Source organism: Centropristis striata, chromosome 3 (genome assembly GCF_030273125.1).
Source record: "Centropristis striata isolate RG_2023a ecotype Rhode Island chromosome 3, C.striata_1.0, whole genome shotgun sequence".
In the NCBI taxonomy this organism is placed as follows: Eukaryota; Metazoa; Chordata; class Actinopteri; order Perciformes; family Serranidae; genus Centropristis; species Centropristis striata.
In genome coordinates this window covers 4,763,122-4,783,667 of record NC_081519.1, presented here as the reverse complement: position 1 = coordinate 4,783,667, position 20,546 = coordinate 4,763,122, and the positions used below count along the sequence as shown (strand labels likewise).

The following is a 20,546-nucleotide window of genomic DNA, read 5'->3' as shown; positions in this document are numbered from 1 at the left end:
GATACCATCCAATATATTTAAGGCTAAGTTGAACCAAATACTTATTTAAAAAAAATAGACCTGGACTCAAATTTTAAAAAGTGCTTTCTTGTATATTTTGTTGATTATCAATTAAACAAATAGCCTAGTGTTTTTATTATTATTTTTTTTTTTTATAAATGTCACACTTACTTTGGTTGTCAAATAATATATAATATAAATCACTTCCTTGCACTGATTTGGTTATTTAAAACTAAAATACAAGTCATGAGGTGGCATTTCATGGCGTAATCCTGTGATATTGGCATCCAGCGTTGAAAAGCGTAATGTTTTTGGCGTCTCTTTACATAAAATATGACAGCGGTTTCATTCAATAACCGCTAGGTGTCAGCAACTCGCCCAACAGCGTCTAGTCAGCATGTACTCTCAATGATACAACGAAGAAGAAGAGGAAATTCGTCTCCGCTGCAGCAACAGACGAAGAAGAAGGACGTCCGCTCCAATTGTCATCAGTTCGTTGAAGCCGTCGACGACTGGGGCCACAATCCTCTTCAATATCGATACTGAGCTCGAATATCAAACGAGGTGAGCCTTAAATAAACAATATCTACGCGATATTAGCGAAACAGACCGTCTGTGTAATGTTAGCTCTTATAAAGGATGCCGCTCAGCTGCAAGTCACAAACCGGCTTCTAATCGCTGATGCTAGCAAAGTTAGCCTCGATAGCGTCACACTATGAATTGCGATTTATAATAACATTTTCTCGCTCATTTTATCACGCTAACGTTGTCATTACGATGCTTTCGTTCCGTCGAATAATTTGTTTGTTGCCATACAGTCATTTTCAACACGAATGCCGTTTGTTTATGCTGTGGCGTAGATGTGGAAGGCCTAGTGAGTACACTGCGGGCCACCGTTAGCAATCACACCAGCCCGCAAACTAGCCTCTGGTTTGACGGATGCAGCCATCTTTTAAGTATCGTCACCGAAATAGCACACTAAAGCACACAACATATAAGCCATCACATCTATATGTTTTTTGTTTACGGTATAGATTAGGGCTGGGCGATATGGCCCTAATAGAATATCACAATATTGCAGGCTATTTTTGCGATAACGATATTCTTGACGATATTACGAAATACTTAAAAAGATATAGAAAATATGATTTTTTTTTAGTCTGTATAAATAAATAAAAATCTAAAATGTAGCGTGAAGTGCAAATTTCAACAGTTGCCAAATACAAGTACCTGAGTATGAGCAAATGATAAAAATAACCATTTAGGGGTTTCGGGGGGCATATTTTAATGACATTTTGTAAAGTCGAATAGAAGTTCTTGTATGTTTCATTTAAGGCATCTTATTTTGACAGTCTTCTTGTAAGTTCTGTGGTGGATTCTGTTAACACACAGTGCTCTTATTTTGAAAGCTACATGTGTTTAGCAACAGAGAGTAAGTAGCTTTGTGTGATTAAAACAACTTTAACCACTACATCAAGAAGTAGGAATGTTGCCAATATCATGATATGCATTTTTTTTAACCATAAAAAAAATATACCGATATTATTGCGAACGATACGATATGGCACACCCCTAGTATAGATCATGTCGTGTTGATTGTCCGTGTTGTTATTTAATGTTGGTCTGGTCTGCACACACGTCATTTATTGCATGTCCGTCCTGAGAGAGGGATACTTCCTCTGTTTCTCTCCCTGAGGTTTCTCTTCCATATTTCTGTCGCCAATACTTGTTTTGTTTTATTATCCGGATAGAGGGCGCCGTATTCTGTACTTGTTAATGTGAGATTTGTCCTATTGCGCTTTACAAATAACAATGTTGTGGCCATGCACCCAAGAGGCTTCTAATCACTCTAATTTGGGTTTGTGCAGTCAAAGTCCATTTGTTATCAGTGATGGTTATGCATGCCAAGTCAAAAGTGAAGCGTTCATGTTCCTTCTTAAAATGATGCAGACATTTTAACTTTGCTTCCAGATAAGAAACTGATTTACAGTCATGTGGGATGGACCGGGGCAAGGACCACGGGGAGGACCACCCTTTCGGTAAACATGCATCTTTCATTAATAGGAATTGGTTTAAAACACATTTTAACTTTGTAGTGAAGAAACAAAATATTATTTTTCGAGTAGCTACTGTGTATGCCTATTTTCTGCAGATGGACAATATAGTTTAAATCTGATGTCACAGTGGCTGTAAATCATGTTATAAGTTAATTTGGCAATGTGATACTGGAAACCCTATTGTGTTAACAACTGTAAACGTTTGGGTGCCTGTATCTGTGCACATATTTAGCACATAGAATAATTCAATTCAATAATTCAATAATTCCTCTGAATTCTGCATTTAGCGGATCCCCTCTTTCTTTTTTTTTCCCATTTAGAGCAACATCTCTGATGTAAGGCAAACTTCTTTATGCTCACGGTTAAGGCTGAGCAACATATCAATACTATTCAATATTGATATTGTGATGAGGTTGACTATGGTTTTAGATTTTGGATATCTTAATACGGCATAAGTGTCCTCTTTTCTTAGTTTTAAAGGCTGCATTAAAGTGACCTAATTTTCTAAACTTATCAGACTGTTCTAACTGTTCTATGATTTAACTTTATCATTATTTCATCATTATATCTACATGATGATTTTTTAAAAAATTCCATTTAAAAATGTAGAAAAATCCCATTGTGTAAATATTTTAGGAAAGCATCAATACTGAACTCTACAATTTTGTTGTAATATTGATATTGAGGTATTTGGACAAGAACATTGTGATTTTCAACCATGTTCACAGTTTTTATTAGCAGATTGACCACCCATTCTCTCCCACCCAATTTTTAAAAATATTTTATGCATTTCAAACAACTCAGTAGCCTAATGTGTTGATGTATGTATATTTCAGTGGTGATCATCGTGGGGAAATGTTTGGCGGCAGAGATCGTCACATGCCTGATTATAGAGGTAGAGAAGGGATGAACATGGGTCATATGGGCCCAAGACATCTAGATCTGCCACCCATGGACATGAGAAGGATGGATGGGCCACCCATAAGAGGGCGTGATATGGACCCACGTGATATGCGCGGTAGAGAGCCAAATAGAGATTTTTGCCGACAGGGAGAAGAGCCAGATTTTGGTCTTAGAAGACACTATGAAGGTTCCATCAGAGACAATTTGATGAATTCCTCTGGTTTTCCAGGACCAGGCAGAAACACTGTAGACATGGGAGGTAGGGGTATGCCACCACGGGAACCAAACAGCAGATTTATGGATGTAAGAGACAGAGAGTCATTTCATTATGACATGCCACAGTTCAACAATCCTGACATGGATGGAAGAAGAAGCTTTCCCATGGACCGAATGGAGCGAAATGATGGCTTCAGAGACATGCATGACAGGCCCCCAATGGCCGCTGGTGACCACGATGGCTATGATATGGACCTACCACCGCGTGAAAGGAGAATGATGGACACTGACAGAAGAGGAGGGCCACCTTTCAATCCAAGAGGCGGATTTGATTCTGATATGGATTTCAGAAATCGTCATGGTCCATCAGCTGAATTTAGAGGTAGGGATCGCTCTCCCTTAAGATTTGGAAACAGCGATGTCCCTCCAGGGGACAGGGCAAGATCTGACATGCCTTCAGATATTGGTGGCCCGCAAAGATCAGAGTTTATGGGTGCAAAAGATGCACTCAGAGAGAGAGAATACCAAGACTCAAGTGGCAGCCCTCTGACGGATTACCGATGTGGTGAAGAGATGACTCTTGCAGAGGAATGGAAGAACCGGCGAAAGGACAAGAGTTCTTTCGTAGACATGGGTAAAGGTATGGGAGCTGCACCCGAACCTAGCTTCCCTGGGGGTTTTGGCAGAGACGTGAATGTTAGAGATCCACCACCATTCCAGGAAAGAGATAGGCCACCTGTTGAATTCCCGGGGAAAGACGGCCGCTTTCCTCACGGTGATCACTTTGCTGCTATGAATCTACCACCTCTTGCCAGCAAACCTCCACAAGACCATCCGCGTTCGGAAATGAGTCCTCTTACTGGCCCTCTTGGGAGAGAAAATGAGAGTAAACATTGGCTTGGAGAAAGGAACCTGAAGCATAGTCAGAATAAATCGAATCGTGACGAAAGACCCCCCTTCCATCAAGAGAAGAATCTTCCCTCACATATGATTCAGGAGCCAAATGATTGCTTTAAAGGGCTAAAAGATATGCCACACAATCAAGGACCTGTGAGGGGTAAGATGGGAGCAGAACGTGATTTCCAAAGCAGTAGCACAGGACAGCCGAAAGACCAAGACTACAGGGACATCGATTACAGAACAGGCTCTGGGAGGGCTTTTGATTACAAGCACGAGGCGCTACAAGAACCAGAGAAACTCCTCAAAGAGTCTAAACCACCAATCGCACCTTCAAAATTTAGTGAGTCTGGCTCTCAGGTAAGTCTAATTTTATTTTTGTGTAGTGTTTGTTTATAAAACATTAACAATTATTATCTTTTGATGTTTCATAACTCAAATTTTAATCAACATTTCCCTAAAAGGATCAGGATTACAGGAACGCATCAGTGGAGGATAAAGTTTCCAATACAATATCCATCATTGGCATTCCAAAGACTGCCACAATGGAGCAGGTAATAACCACACGGAAAAGCAGCTTAATGTGTTACTCATTACTTGGATTAGCCAAAGACTGACTAGACTGTGTCTATTAGTTTGCTTGGACAGCCATGCCATAACTTGTTTTGGACAATGTCTTTTGCAGATTCTTGGTGCCTTTGCAATCCGTGATGGTGTGCCAATGCAGGGGATGAAGATCAAAAATGTTGTGCCAGGTAAGAATAAAAGTTTCTTTGTGGAGTTTTTTGGGGCAGTCGATCGCTTACATGTCCCTTGACGATTTCGCTTTTACGACATTCGAATCTCCGCATTATTTCCTTTTACGTTGTTGGTTGCTTTTGTTGTTGGTTGTCTGTGGCGCTCCGTGAAGAAGGAAGGGGGGGAGGGGTCTCTTATGCCATCCTTTTTCATAATTGAGGATGTCGGATCACAACTAGAGGACGTACCAAGAAGCTTTGGAGATTGTCTATCAGAAAACATCTGTGACAAGTGACTCACCGAATGTGTCACTGTTATCTAAGTACTGAAAAAAAGAATGAAACTTAACATGAAATGGAGACTCGTTACTGTTTTCTTCAACCTGCTGATCTTAACATTTGCTTAGAGGGTTATACTCAGTGGATCACTATAGACATGGTGATAGATGATGCCAGGCCTTTTTGTGAAGATCATTATGTCTCAAAAGCTAAATGCATCAAAAGATATCAGGTGTTTGTTTTTTTTAATCTGATAATGTGACAGTAAACTTTCTGTCTCCATGGTGCACACAATGCAGTCTTCACTGCCACTGGTATGGAATATCTACCAGCAAAGGCTTTGATAAAGCCAAGCCTTCACTGACATAACATCAGTTATCAGAAGACTAAATAAAAAAACAAGAAAAACTAAATGTGTTTTCCTGAAAGGTATGTGCGTAAGTAAAGGTGTGAAAATTCGCTTCAAATGACTCCGATGTCTCGAACTGCTGTCTTTCATGTTTTAGTGGGTGACTGTCATTACTGGCATTGACTAACAAAAACCCATCTGTATTTCAAATGCTGTCCCCAGGTTACAGCTACGATACGGCCTATGTGGAGTTTTTAAACCTCGAGGATGCAGTCCACTTCATGGAGTCCAACAAGGTGGCCCATCCTCGTCACTCTACGAAGGCCGTCTCTCCCATCAGGATTATGAGGGGTTGAGAGGGCATTTAGTAGATGGGGGAGGGGGAGAATTTGGGAAGGGGTTACTGAGCTTACTTTGGTTAAGAAGAAGATGGCATTTGTTGACATTTTTAGATGCTTATCTATTAAACCTCAACAGTTGCTCCTAGTTTTATATAAATGTAAGTACTTATCCGCAAGACCATGGTAGGACTTCAGTTACTTCTTAAGCACTAAAACAATTTAGAAAATATATTTAATAACATTCAACTGTGCATGAGCACAGACATAGTTTTCCATCGCATTGTTTATCTGCCCTACTAGTGCTACATTTTTGAATTTCAGCCCCAAACTGCTTAACCCTAAAAAAAAAGATATATCCAGAAAATACAGAGAAGGGGAAAAATATAACTGTTTTTTTTAGCATTTTTGAAGGAGTCATTGATGACAGTGAAGGTACTGTATGAAGCCACCATGTCATGTGTTATTATTTAGCTTTTGTAACCAAGAGGATCAAAGGAAATTATCACCACTCGCTGCACTTAGGAACTTAAGCACTTAAGTCTTTGTGTCCAAGAATATATTGGTTTCCTGTTTGTGTGACCTTGGAAGAAGTTTCTGGTGTCAAGGAAGCAACTGCTGAGTTGAACTTTGCCTTAGAAAGCATTCATATCAAAACAGCCCTGTATTAAAACAATGCAGGGGGCTGGTTGTGTTGGGGGGGGGGCCTGATGGGGCAGGTATCTTATCTTTACTTGGAAGGATTGCCAACAACCAAATAGTGAATAGTATCATAATTGTGTGTCCTGTTAGAGTAATCTGTAGGATGTGGTGTTGTGGTCCAGCACAGGTTGAGCTGGGTTCAACTTTTTTGCCAGATAACCCTGTGAAATTTGCTGGAGCTTTGCTATGAACATGACCACAGTGAGAACTCTGTGGTTACGAATCTACATACAGTATACATTTTGTTAGCTAGAAAAAAATCACAATTTTCAAGAACCTTGAAGAAACTTTTTTTTTATTTTTTATTTTTTTAATAGGAATTTTAGTACAGGCAAAGCATTATAGATCACAACTTTTTATGATTTTCTCAGCCATGTATTGGTTTACATTATTTCTAGGTTTTCTGTAGCTATGCTAGTGCCACAGCTCAATGGTGGCACATTGTTGCAGCTGGTCTGTTGCTCTACCGCTTATGGATGGACTGAAGTATCTCCACTGAGGGGTGCATTGGAGTGAAGTTTTGTGTATATATAGTAAGTCCCCAGAGGATGAAGCCCTGCAGATTTTGGTGATCCCCTGACTTTTTGTCTGCCGCTATTATGAGGTTGATATTTATGTTTTTCAGTGAAATGTCTTGACTACGATCGTGTGGATTTTCGTTTAATTTGGTACAGATATTCATTGTGTCTGGCGGACGAATTCCAACAGCTTTTGTTTTCCTTTCATGTACCCGGAGAAGTATTTCAACATGATGGATTGGCACAAATAGGATTCCAGTATTCATGGTTCCCAGAGGATGCATCCTAATAACTTAGGTGTTCCCTTTTCCTACAGTGCCACCATGAGCTTGAATTTCAAATGAAAGTTCTTAACAACTGTTGGATGGATTATCATGCGTTTTGATGCAGACATTGCTGGTCTTTGTGCACTTTGGTTATCCCCCTTTTTTTTTCATCTTGTGCAATCATCAAGTTAAGATTTTAATTTGTCTAATACTTTGGTTTAGCTATGTGTCAGTTTGGTTTTCTTCACAATGAGCATTTCAGCCTCACAAAGCCGCTGCTGTGCCTGCAGACGTGTTGTCTTTAGATGGCTGCTGTAGTCCTTCTGTGGCAAAATCCTTTCACCAGTTCAAGCCACTTTCAGTCATGTGACTTTCCTGAAGAGTCCTCTTGATGGTTTTCTCTTGACTTCTTCACTCACAAGTGAACTTTGGGTACCAGGATTTCTACTTTCTTTCAGTTGCTCTGAGCTGTTTTTGAATCTTGACACAACGTATGATGTCATCAACACTGGCCAGGATTGTTTAATGTGTTTTAATTATGCCTGTAAAACTATTAGCTCAGGGTAGTTGGGATCTATCGATGTGTTGCTGAAATGTATGACAGGTTATTGTTGGGCTTTGCTATTGCTTTTGAGCATTTGGTTGCTTTGACCAATGTTGTGTAGCTGGTCATAGCTCAGAAGAAAAAAGTAGATGATGCGGGTAGTTGCATGGTCGGTAATTTTAATGTCAACGATTCAAATCAATTAAAAGCTATCATGAGGGGTCATGGGTGTTGCCGTGTGCTTTATGGTCTGGCATATCATTGTGCAAATGAGGTACTCCCTTGAATTAGACACTGGATTTAAATTCAGCTTGAGATACTCAAGAAATATGTCTGGTTAGCACAGTACCCCAGATTATCTTTTAAGGTTGATTAAGATCTGCCGCGAGCCTCCGTTTGAAACCGCTCATTTCTCAATCTAAAGCAGTCTAGTTTTGGAAATGGAGTAATCTCAGTTTGTGTCTGAAAACCCTAGATTTGGGAAAACTCACAAGAACCGCTACTAGAGGACCTGTCTTGACTGTTACCTTTCAAAGTCGATGTCTAACCTCAACCACCTTGCCAGAGTTGCACAAATTTAGGGTTACAATCTAGACACAAGCATATCTATGTTGGCATAGTTTGGTTTATACACTTCACCTACTGAGCATGGTTCCCATGGAGTACTATGAAGTTCTGCTGTTTTCGTTTGGATTACGCTGTGGACAACTCTCAGCTCATATTTTATTAATTGATTGTTTTAGTCAAGGGTCCTGCTTTCCAGTTGTGCGGGTTTCTTGCTTTTGTTTGTATTTGTTGGTCGTTAACTGCATATCTTTGTGTTCCGTTTGGACAAAACGAGCAATCTGAAGATGTTACCCTCGGCCTTAGAAAATTGTGATGGGCTTTCACCTTGTTCTGAAATTTCTTTTGACCAAATGATCACTCGATTATTCATAATTATACTCAGCAGATTAGTCGATATTGAAAATAATTTAGCCACAGCTAATTTTTAGTTCCCTTTTAAACAATTTAGTGTAGTGTGGGGGCAAACTGCCTGTGTGATGCATGCTCCTCGATCTGGGCTTTGCTCACCACCATAAGTGTTTGCCCGTTTTATCCTCAGCAGAGACGAGGAGGGCTAAACCTGCCACAGTGCATGTTGGGTGTCATTGGTATAATTTAAGATGAGTCACCTTTGTCGTATGATGCTCATTTTATTTTATTCTGTTCTTCTTTCAGGGATCCCTAAAGGTTGGCACTAGAACAACATCCATGAAGTACATTCAGCCGGACGAGTGTGAAAGACGTGTTCATGTGAGTGGAGGGAGAGAAATGACGATCTGTTATAGTTGATCATAAATCCATAAACAAAAATCAGTATTTAAATAACAGTTGGGTTACGAGCAAAGGCACTATGAGATTGAATTACCTGTATTTTTTCTAAACTTCCATAGTATTATTGCATCATAACAGCTTAGTCAACAAATTTTTTTAGAAACACTGTTTATTCTTTTCAACCTGTTTTCTTATATAACCAAATTGTCAGATGTGATCAGGTTCATTCTTATGTGACAAGGTCAGCTAATGGTGGTCAGATGATGTCACCATGTCCAAAATCAGTTATTGGAATAATTGCCCACTGAATATACGTGAACTGAATAGTAAAGTATCTTTTAATTATTACTTGAGAATGCACTATTTAAATTTGTGAGTAGTGAATTAACATATTTACTGTATGAAAGTGAGAATTAATGTAATAGATATGAATGTAATACCTTATTCGGAATGATTTCTGATGACGTACATAATGATGTCTACAATGTTTAATTGTTAAGCGATTTTTGTTTTGTCTTGTGGACCCCAGGAAGACTAGCTCCTCCCACTTTTGGTGACAGCTAATGGGGATCGTTTTAACAATAACAACAATAAACTATAATAACATTCTGCAAACAGCAGTTTATGGTGAATATCACGATATTGCAGGCTATTTTTGCGATAACGATATTCTTGACGATATTAGGCAATACTTAAAAAGATATAGAAAATATGATTTTTTTTAGTCTGTATAAATAATTAAAAATCTAAAATGTAGTGTGAAGTGCAAATCTCAACAGTTGCCAAATACAAAAACATTTACTCTTGACTAAAAAAACATTTAGGGATTCCGGGGGCATATTTTAATGACATTTTGTAAAGGACAATAAAGGTTCTCGTATGTTTTATTTAAGGCATCTTATTTTGACAGTCTTCTTGTAAGTTCTGTGGTGGATTCTGTTAACACACAGTGCTCTTATTTTGAAAACTGCATGTGTTTAGCAACAGAGAACGATACGATATGGCACACCGCTAGTGTACAGTATCATTTCAGAATGTTTACAATGTCACAGTTCAAAAGTAATTAAAAGTGACACTTCTTCTGGTCTCTGCGAATTAGGAATCAGATCACAAAGTACCTCAACTCCAGGAGCCCCAGTTGCCCAAACCAGATGAGCGTTTAGAGGACACGAAGACCGACCTGAATGGGTCCAAACCAAAAGGCCCCTTGGAGCCATCATCCCACAGCCAGTGGCAGCGTAGCTCTGACTTAACTCCCGAGGCCTGGCAGCAGCAGATCGACCAACAGCTCCAACAGCAAGAAGCAGAGCAGCAGGCAGAGTCCTGGGGCAACCGCAACCCTCATCATCACCCTTCACACCAATCAGACTCTGTCTTCAAAGACAGTAAAAGTATGTTGAAGTCCTCCGTCTTTTATAGCTTGTAGTCGTGAACACTGGCAATGCATGGACATGTTTGTTATAGGGCTGGGCGATATGGCCCTAAAAGAATATCACAATATTTCAGGCTATTTTTGCGATAACGATAATCTTGATTATTACGAAATACTTAAAAAGATATAGAAAATATGATTTTTTTTTTTAGTCTGTATAAATAAATAAAAATCTAAAATGTAGTGTGAAGTGCAAATTTCAACAGTTGCCAAATACAAGTATCTGAGTATGAGCAATTAATAAAAATAACCATTTAGGGGTTTCGGGGGGCATATTTTAATGACATTTTGTAAAGTTGAATAAAAGTTCTTGTATGTTTCATTTAAGGCATCTTATTTTGACAGTCTTCTTGTAAGTTCTGTGGTGGATTCTGTTAACACACAGTGCTCTTATTTTGAAAACTGCATGTGTTTAGCAACAGAGAGTAAGTAGCTTTGTGTGATTAAAACAACTTTAACCACTACATCAAGAAGTAGGAATGTTGCCAATATCATGATATGCATTTTTTTTAACCATAAAAAAAATATACCGATATTATTGCGAACGATACGATATGGCACACCCCTAGTTTGTTATGTGCTGTTGTAATTTATAATCCTGTCCACTTTCCCTTGTGTCACTATACAGCCATGATCATAAAAAATGTGAAGCCCACCACCACAGTCGAAACTATCCTGAAAGCCTTGGACCCCTTTGCATATTTGGATGAAAGAAATGTTCGTCTAGTCAAGGCCAAGCCACCAGGAGCCAAATGCTTCTGCTTTGTTGACATGGACTCCCATGAGGTACCTAATATATGAATGCACACAGTTTGCTGTTTATTATTAATTTATGTTATAGAAGTTTGTATTTGCTGTCGTTGTCCACTGTTTGCTTTTGATTTCCCAGCACTTACAACTGTTTCTTCTTCTTCTTCTGTAGCAAGTGACACGTCTGGTTGAGCTCCTCACTAAACCCAGACCCCTTTATATTGATGGTGTCAGAGTTTATGCTGAGGTTGCAAAACCTCTAAAGAACCAAAAGTAAGTCACCAGGATTTATTAGCCATATCAATTGAGAAATCCCATCTCTTTTGTTTCTGATGGGGTTTCTATCCGTTTCAGTTTCAGAAGAGACTTTGATAAACCAAACAGTTCCATCCTTGGGTATCCACCTGAGCCCAGCATGATGGGGGTAAGTTGTGGCAACCTGGTCTCACAGAAATCCGTGAAATAGCCACGGATTTCACTTAACTCAAAATCCATGGAATAGCCACGGAATTGCTCAAATTTCCGTGAAACTGACACGGATTTCGCTACAATGCAAGTTAATGACGGTCATATCCCGTGGCTATTCCATGGATATTTGTTCCTATTGGTTTGTTCCAAGTCACGTGACTTTGAAGGTCCCAGCGGTCAGAACAAAAAACATGCCGGACAGTTCTCTCATTTTTAGTGAAAAAATCTATATTTTGACTTTGTTTCTGCATAAAAATGGATTTTGATCACATTTCTAGCGAGAAATATATGTTTTATTTTCTAAATCTTAACTCAGTGAATGTACATAATCACTTTGTATGTTGGAATAGCCACGGGATATGGCCGTCATTAACTTGCATTGTAGCGAAATCCGTGTCAGTTTCACGGAAATTTGAGCGATTCCGTGGCTATTCCACACATTTTGAGTTAAGCGAAATCGGTGGCTATTTCACGGATTTCTGTGAGACCATGTTGGTTGTGGCCTTAATTAAACTGTTGTGTTATTTGGTTAAAAAACAAGGAAGTCACCTGTATTTTTTGCCTCTGGCACTTTTCCAACAACAGCAGCAGCAGCAGCCGCCGCCGCAGCAGCAGTACCCACCAGCTCCACAGTTCTTGCAGCCTCTGCAGCCACCTGCTGGTGTCCCGGCTGGAATGCAAGGTGGGACAGGCTCACATTGTCATTTATTGGACCCTAGGCACTATTTATTATTACTAAAGTAAAAAACTAAAATGTCCTAACTAGCCTTTTATTTCTGTCACCAGGTAATTTGTCTACTGGCATCAATCCTGCTCTGTCATCAGACCCCAGCATTGGACAGGTAGGTTTCAAAGCAAAAAGCAAAGCCTTTTTAAGATATCTCGTCTCACAGCTGCAGTAAACAGCACGTCTTCTTTTCCGCTCATAGGGAGTTGGCTACAGTGAGACTCCACCTGTGGACCCATCGTACCAGGCTGGTGGAGCCCATGTGCCTACAGAAACAGCTGGCATGACAGTTCCGACAGACGGATCACAGCCATACATCTATGGTAAGAAATGAACTAATGCGTTCAAATCCAGAAATCTCATCTGCTAAATGTCTTAGAATGATTGATACTGTTTATCATGCTTCTTTGAGGTTCATTACTAACTGCAAGATGTCCACTCACCATTGTGAATTATACTCTCTGGTAGGATGGCCTGCTCTGGCCACTCGAAGGGCTAGTCATTGGTATACTTTCATTTATAAGGCAATATTGGGACTGCTGCCTTCGTACATTTGCAGCTTTATTACTGTGACAAATGCAGGATCTTATTCTCTTCGTTCACAAGATCAATTGTTGCTTTCTGCCCCTTCTGCTCGTACGGAGTTGGGTAAAAGGGCATTTGTTTACTCTGCACCTTATGCATGGAATATGCGCCAGAAAGAATGGAAATTAACTGAATTTGTTTCTTTGAGCACTTTTAAATCCAAACTAAGAGTTATTGAGGCCAATTCCATAACATGCACTTGTTTCTCATGACTTGTTTAAGGTCTGAATGTTATGTAAATATGTAACTGTATTCTGTGTTTGCTGCCTTTTGGCCAGGGCTCCCTTGAAAAAGAGGTTCTTAATCTCAATGGGATATTCCCTGGTTAAATAAAGGTTAAATAAAATAAAAAATAAAAAATCTTTTGTATGTGTTGTTCCAACATTGTAGTAAATCAGTGTGGCAGTGTTTTTATATTGCCTCAAAGTAAAAAGTGTCTGTATATGTTATATCTGTTTGTTCCAATCTCTCCAGGCTCTGAGATACCAGACATGACCAACTATCTGTACGATTCCACATCAGGCTTCTACTACGATCCGGAGACAACACTGTACTACGACCCCAACTCTAGGGTGAGAACTCAAGTCAACACAGTGATCCGCTGCTTTTTTAGGCCTATGAGTGGGCAAACGAGTAGCTATGCATAAACCGTTTGTAATGTTGTATATCAATTAGCCAAGATTTACGAATGTCAAGAGTCTAGAGCAGGGGTGGCCAACCTGTGGCTCCAGAGCCTCATGTGGCTCTTTAGGCCGCCTGCAGGGGCTCCCCTAGGCTGAGACAAAAAAAATTATATACATATTTTTACATTAAAATGTTCATTTATCAATGGTGTAGACCAAAAGCTATTTGTATTCCTCAATTGTAAAATTGTATAGCCTTTTTACAGCATGTTAAAAAAGTTTTGACATTTAAGTCAACTAAAATGTGCTTCATAGCTTATGAAAGTCTCCGGGCCGGCACCTTAACCTTTAAGTTTTGCCAACTTTGAGTTTAGTTTTGAGTTCCCTGAGATAGACTAGTTTTGAAAATCATATTAATAAATACTCAATATGACTATTAATAATGTTGGTAGGCTAATTTAGACTTATAAGGCTGTTAATTTTCATTTTAGGCTCAATATAAAGGTTTGCGGCTCCATTACGCAATTTTCTATTTTTTTTTTGGGCCAACAGTGGCTCTTTAGTTAGTAAAGGTTGCCCTCCCCTGGTCTAGACTATGTGTTTGTATGCATGTGTGTGATTTCTAAATAAACAGACACTGACTGCAGTTAAAGTTGCGTATGTACTAATTAGTTAATTGCATGTTTGGTCAGCCTCTAGCCATAATTGTGTCATCAATTACTTGGTGTCATAAATTGTTTTGTTTTTTTCCAAAATATTTTTATTGTCAATTTTCAGAGTGACAAATAACATACATACACAAATAATAAAGATAATAATAAAAGGCAAATAAATAAAAATTAGACACAGACTATGACCTATCAAAACAAAGTATACACAATATAATGTCAGTGTCGAATGTCCACTTAAGTGTATCAAATGTCACAATAGGTACATTTCAAGAACATACGATAATAATAGTAATAATAATAAATAAAATAGAAATATAGGTGAATAAATAAATGAGACAAAGTGTTAGAAAATCATGTTTTGATTGTGATTACATTTGTCCTATTCGTCCCTCAATGTTTCGTGTACAGTATTTCTACAATGCACAAACCCAAGAGTACCTGTACTGGGATGCTACGTCAAAGGCCTACATCCCAGTCCCAGGAGGGAACCCTGCAGCAACCAGCCAACCTCTGACCATGACCGCTGAAGACCAGGCCATTCTATCCAACCCAGCAGCAGATGCTCCTCTGGAAATGAAGAAAGCATTAATGCCTCCCAACAACGGAGCAGCTCCAGCATTAGTGCCCATTCCTGACACCGGCTCTGCTCCAGATCCTGGCTCTTCTTCAGCCGGTCCTGAGAAGAAAGACGAGGACGACTCTAAAAAGGACAAAGAGAAGGATGGTGACAAGCCAAGAAGTCTTGCTGCTGTCAAGGTAGCACTTTTTTTATTATTATTATTATTTATTTTATGTCGTCTGTCTGTTTTCGCCGTGTGGCTTTGTACTGGTGTATCGTTGTTTTCATCTTTTGTTGTTGTGGTTATCCTTTATATTATTCTTTGTATGTTATTTGTGTGTACAGTGTCTAATTTGTAAATATGTTCCTGAGTCTTTGTTGTCTAGAATTGTGTTTTAGTGTTTTGTTTTCATATTGTAGCTCCTAATAAGTAATCCACTGTTCTTTTCTTTGTTTCTTCTTTTAAAAAAAAAAAAAAAAGGTAGCACTTAAGTTGTAACTCTCATGCACAAAATGTGAAAACAGTTGTGCAAAGGGGAGATCATTAACAGATTTGTTGCTGTTTGCAGATCATGAAAGATATGGAGCGCTGGGCAAAGATTCAAAATCGTCAAAAGGAATGTGTCCGTTCTGCATCACCGGTGCTGAAGACTGGAATGGACGATGATCGGAGGCAATCCAAGTCGGCTGACGCTGGTTTTGCCATCTTTGAGAGGAAGGTTAGAGACTCTTGTCCAACAACCACATCTCTTCTATGCACTGATTTTAACCCATAAGAACCCAGACCCAGTTATCCATAAAGGAAAGTTATGGGGGATATATCACAGACCAAGTGAACCACGCAGAACATATTTATGATGTGGTTTTTTTTTTGGTCATTCTGTGTCTTTTTTTTTTTTGTAATTTTGTGGTTTTTTTGTGTCTTTTTTTAAAGTAATTTAGTTTTTTTCTGTCATTTTGTGTCCTTTTTTGGTCATTTTGTGTCTCTTTTTTTAGTAATTTTGTGTCTTTTTTGTGTCTTTTTTAAGTAATTTAGTTTTTTTCTGTCATTTTGTGTCCTCTTTTTTTGTTGTTGTAATTTTGTGTCTTTTTTTGGTCATTTTGTGTCTTTTTAAGTCATTTTGTCCGTCTTTTTTTTGTCTTTTTAAAGTAATTTAGATTTTTTGGTCATTTTGATACTGCCTCCAGCGGCCCCCAGGTAATTTGAGTTTGAGACCCCTGTTCTGGAATATTTAAAGTGTTTGTTACATGGGTGTCACCGTGGGTTCTTATGGGTTAACAATGAATGTGTTTTTTTTTTTACTATATTTGATTATGTCTTGTAGTTATTTATTGTCCCTATTTTTCGTCTATGTCCGTAGATATCGGGTGCAGATGATCTTTTTAAGAAGCCCCTTGCCCCTCCTAAGAAAGATGAAAAGTCAAAGGTAAGAATCCTCATTCAGCCCATTTGTTTTACCTCATATTGTACCTTTAATTACTTCAATCAGATCACCATTTCAAAATTGAAGAACTGAATAGACCAGTATTCTTTTTATTTTTGTGTGTGGGTGTCTTCCAGATTGAGAAATTGCTACTGTTGTTTTTAACGTTTGTTTGCTTTGCTTCTCCAGCGTCCAATGGGCTCCCTGGGTCTGCTGGCATCAGACTATGCAGCTGGAAGTGACGAAGAGGTGGAAGAAGATAAAGAGGAGGCAGCTAAAAGCAGCCAGGGTGGCCAGGCTGAAGACAAGGATAAGCTGACAGACTGGAAGAAGATGGCCTGCCTGCTGTGCAGGAGACAGTTTCCCAACAAGGACGCTCTGATCCGCCACCAGCAGCTCTCTGACTTGCACAAAGTATGACCTGTTAGCCTCTGTATGAACATACAGCTGATGGGATTATTAATAAAGTTTCTAATACACAATGTATTGTCTCAACAGCAAAATATGGAGATCCATCTTAAGATCAAAAGGTCAAAGAAGGAGCTAGAGGCACTAGAGAACCAGGAAAAGCAAGTAAGTGAAACTAAACAGATTGGGGAAAATATGAGAAGGAAATTATCAGCTGGTAAATTGTTTACTTAAGCTGGAATTTGTTGTTCACAGCTGAGTTCTAGAGAACCAACCAGGTCACCAGAACCCAAAAGAAGAAAACACCACCAACAGCAGCAGCATCATAACAGCTGGGCTGGAAGCTCCAGGTAGGTGCGCTTCAACCAACTCTGTGATTAAAATGGAAAACAAAGCAGATAGAGCTCACACACCATGATACTTTAATCAATTATTTATTAATGCTATTAACCCATTGACGCCTAAAACGCCTGTAAACCCTCTGGGCGATTTTAAAATAACCCCCTAAAACCTGAAGTTTTTCTGGAAATTCAACAGAAGTGTCAACGCTTCTACTAAATAATAGATTTTTCAGCCTCTGTAGCAGGTAGAAATGAAATTCAAAAAGTATTTGAGAGCTTATACAAATACTACAAAACGACGTATCCGCTTTCCAGGCTTCAATGGGTTAATATATTGCATTGCAAACAAAGAGAAAGTTATGCATTTTCTACTTTCCCTCATCAGCTTTACTCTGTGCTTGATTGATTATGCCTCAAAAGTAAACAAAAACAAAAACAGTCGTTCATGGCAACTACAATTTTACCATATAAAATTTGGTGTAAATATCACATTTAAATTTCCACCAGATAATGCAGAAGAAGGTTCTATACAAAATACACATGCATTACAAAAAGGGGGAGTTTAAATGGTATATAAAGGGAGGATGAGTAGATCCAAAATATTAGCATTTACATACAATATAAGTCTTTTATTTTATTTGTATTGTGATCCAGTTTTGTTATTAGCATCCCAGCTGACCTACCATGTACACATATTAAGTTAAACACTTTCAACAAGACTTGTGTAAACAATCTAGAAGATGTTCATGTTAATATCATATGAATATAATTTCTTGAATGCTTTTTTTTCTGACTAATCTGTTGGTCTTGTTCAGGGATAATAATAAAGTCAGTGACAGACCTGGTTTAGGAACTGAACCTGTCCAGGTAGGTGTGAAGCTTTATTTTATTGAAAATTGAATTGCTGAATGTCTTTTTTTAAATGTGTTTTTTTTTTAAAACTTTCATTGCACTTTTGTTTCTGACAGAAGAAAAAGAAAGAGTTTGTCGTTTGGGACAATAACTCCTACAAACAAGCGGTACGCAAGGCCATGTTTGCACGGTTTAAGGAACTCGAGTGATCTCATCTGAACACATCCTCACTCTTTCATGTGTATTATTAATATGACATGCTCGTCCACCTTAGCATGAGAAATCTGTTTGACTGTCTTTACTGTTTCTCTGCATTCTTGGACATTATTACACTATAGAACCACAGATATTCACACTGAAACGAGGTGAAAAATAATGTGGTGTATAAATTTCCTCACACGGCTTCAGTGGAGCTAAACCAGTTAAAAACTAGATTTATTTGACATCTTCAACAATGGATGATGTATGGAACATGTTTATTAATGCTGTTGATTTAAGTATTTTGCCCATGTTCTATGTGTGGCCTGTAAGTAGGATTGTCAAATGTGTCCATGTAGTTTTTTTGTTTATTTTTTGTCACACTGGCCACAGTTAAATTGTGTTTTAAAACTGAACAATTTTTACATTTTCATTTTCATGTGTCGGAAATGCTATTGTATGCACACTTTTTTAAATAAAAAAAATATGATGGGACTTATCTTTTAGCTTCTCAAGCGTTTATTACCCTCTGTTTGTCTGCATGATTTTTTTTTTTTTTACATTTTGTCTTTATTTAGAATCACATTTCAATATCACATTACAACAGTCATCACCGTTTTGATAATAGACACTGTGATCCATATTTTCAGATTTTTATAAACAAACGAACAGAACTTGGGGGTGTTTCCATCTACAGTAAGTAGTAAAAAACAGATTAAAACTTTTTTTTTTTTTAAAAGTTACACAATATTAAACAAAAGAAGGGCGTTTCGGGGCGATGTACAATCTCCACTTCTCCCAGATTTCCTCAAATTTGGCTTTTTGAAGCCTCACAGAGAAAGTGAGTGCATGATTTTTATAAAACCTGGTAGATGGCTCTTGCATGGGCCAAGGAAAAACCCATTACACTTTCAAGTTGAGATACACAAATTACTTCCCACTTTTGTTAACATTGCGATATTAAAGGGTTTTCAGTTATTTAAGAATATGTTTAGCAAGAGCCTGCCTCTCCTGTATGTGCACCTCGTGTCCATTTGGTGGCAGCAAGGGACCATCTTCTGTTTTGTGTGAAAGTCAAAGCTAGACTGCTGAATCAAATCATCAGTATTAGTATTTAATATTAGTATTTACCAAGTTAAAGAAAAATACATGAGCGGATGGAGATTTTTCCCCCACAGATTCCAGTCAAGACCGGTCTTGCCCACTTTCTTTTGTTCATCTGCTGCCTTTAACATGATTTCACTTCTTTTTTTAAACAATATGTTTATTGGTTTTCACAGCACACAGTGGAAAACAAACAAACACAAAGAACAATCAAACAAATAAAATAGAATATATAAAAATAAAATAAAAAGATTCACACTTGGCTATACTACACTACAACTCGGCTCACAGACAGAGAAAAAAAAATATACATCGACAGATGATTCAGAAATTATATAGATACAAAAATAAATGACAGTTAAGCACCCCACATGTTCCAGTCCTATGTAAATCCTCGTGTAAATATGGTTGAAATATTCATACCTATGTATAACATAAAAGGGTGCCATATTCTATGAAAGATGTCATCTTTATCACGCAGCATACATGTCAGATAGTCAAGAGATGTATATTCTATTATAACATCATGCCATTGTGTTCTAGAGGGAGCTTTATCTGTTATCCAGTTTAAGAGAATACATTTTCTAGCACAGAAAGTTATGATTTCACTTCTTAGTAGGTGCAGCTTTAATGTTAGCAAGTTGTGCACTGCAGGAGTTAGAACATGAAGCCTCCCCTCTGACCTTTTACTGATATGAAGGAAGCAGCCAGCCCTCCCTATGGCTGTGGTTCAGTGAATGTAGAGGATTGCGTGGGTTTAGACTGCTGACATAGCAGCTCCTCTGAGAGCAGTAACAAGAACACTGGGGAGGTTGAGGAGCTGCAGTCAATGACAAACAGCAGACACTGGAAAACATGGAGCCAACATCTTTTCATCTGTGCAAGAGCAATCATGCCTGCTATTGTGCGTTGGCAATGAGGAAATTCAGGCTTAATGTGTCAACTAACCAACATGATCTCACAGAAATCCGTGGATTTCGCTTAACTCAAAATCCGTGGAATAGCCACGGATTCGCTCAAATTTCCGTGAAACTGACACGGATTTCGCTACAATGTAAGTTAATGACAGTCATATCCCGTGGCTATTCCAACATACAAAGTGATTATGTACATTCACTGAGTGAATATTTAGAAAATAAAACATATATTTCTCGCTACAAATGTGATCAAAATCCATTTTTATGCAGAAACTAAGTCAAAATATTGATTTTTTTTCACTAAAAATGAGAGAACTGTCCGCCATGTTTTTGTTCTGACCGCCGGGACCTTGAAAGTCACGTG

General features: G+C 38.4%; 1 protein-coding gene across 4 annotated transcripts; it reads left to right on the top strand.

Annotated features, from left to right (window-relative positions):
• The first annotated feature begins 433 nt into the window (after nucleotides 1–433).
• Nucleotides 434–18,661, top strand: rbm6 (RNA binding motif protein 6). Of its 4 annotated transcripts, none has more exons than XM_059329220.1 (23): nucleotides 434–564; nucleotides 1,972–2,039; nucleotides 2,894–4,433; nucleotides 4,538–4,627; nucleotides 4,759–4,828; nucleotides 5,661–5,734; nucleotides 9,028–9,102; nucleotides 10,223–10,514; nucleotides 11,184–11,341; nucleotides 11,478–11,578; nucleotides 11,660–11,729; nucleotides 12,362–12,455; nucleotides 12,560–12,615; nucleotides 12,703–12,823; nucleotides 13,560–13,657; nucleotides 14,788–15,135; nucleotides 15,508–15,657; nucleotides 16,300–16,365; nucleotides 16,552–16,776; nucleotides 16,861–16,935; nucleotides 17,026–17,120; nucleotides 17,927–17,978; nucleotides 18,080–18,661. In XM_059329220.1, the coding sequence occupies exons 2-23, from the start codon at nucleotides 1,993–1,995 to the stop codon at nucleotides 18,170–18,172; spliced, it is 3,990 nt and encodes a 1,329-aa protein (XP_059185203.1). In that variant the 5' UTR covers nucleotides 434–564; nucleotides 1,972–1,992; the 3' UTR covers nucleotides 18,173–18,661. The 4 variants fall into 4 exon arrangements, with proteins under 4 accessions (XP_059185203.1, XP_059185201.1, XP_059185202.1 ...); XM_059329218.1 differs by having other exon boundaries at nucleotides 12,359–12,455; XM_059329219.1 differs by having other exon boundaries at nucleotides 12,356–12,455; nucleotides 18,083–18,661.
• Nucleotides 18,662–20,546: the final 1,885 nt, after the last annotated feature.

Bases quoted from the DNA above. Each gene is read 5' to 3' on its own strand.
- rbm6 (XM_059329217.1), top strand. From the start codon at position 1,993: ATGTGGGATGGACCGGGGCAAGGACCACGGGGAGGACCACCCTTTCG. The intron at 9,103-10,222 runs GTGAGTGGAGGG...TCTGCGAATTAG, and splicing joins AGTGTGAAAGACGTGTTCAT to GAATCAGATCACAAAGTACC. The intron at 16,936-17,025 runs GTAAGTGAAACT...TGTTGTTCACAG, and splicing joins TAGAGAACCAGGAAAAGCAA to CTGAGTTCTAGAGAACCAAC.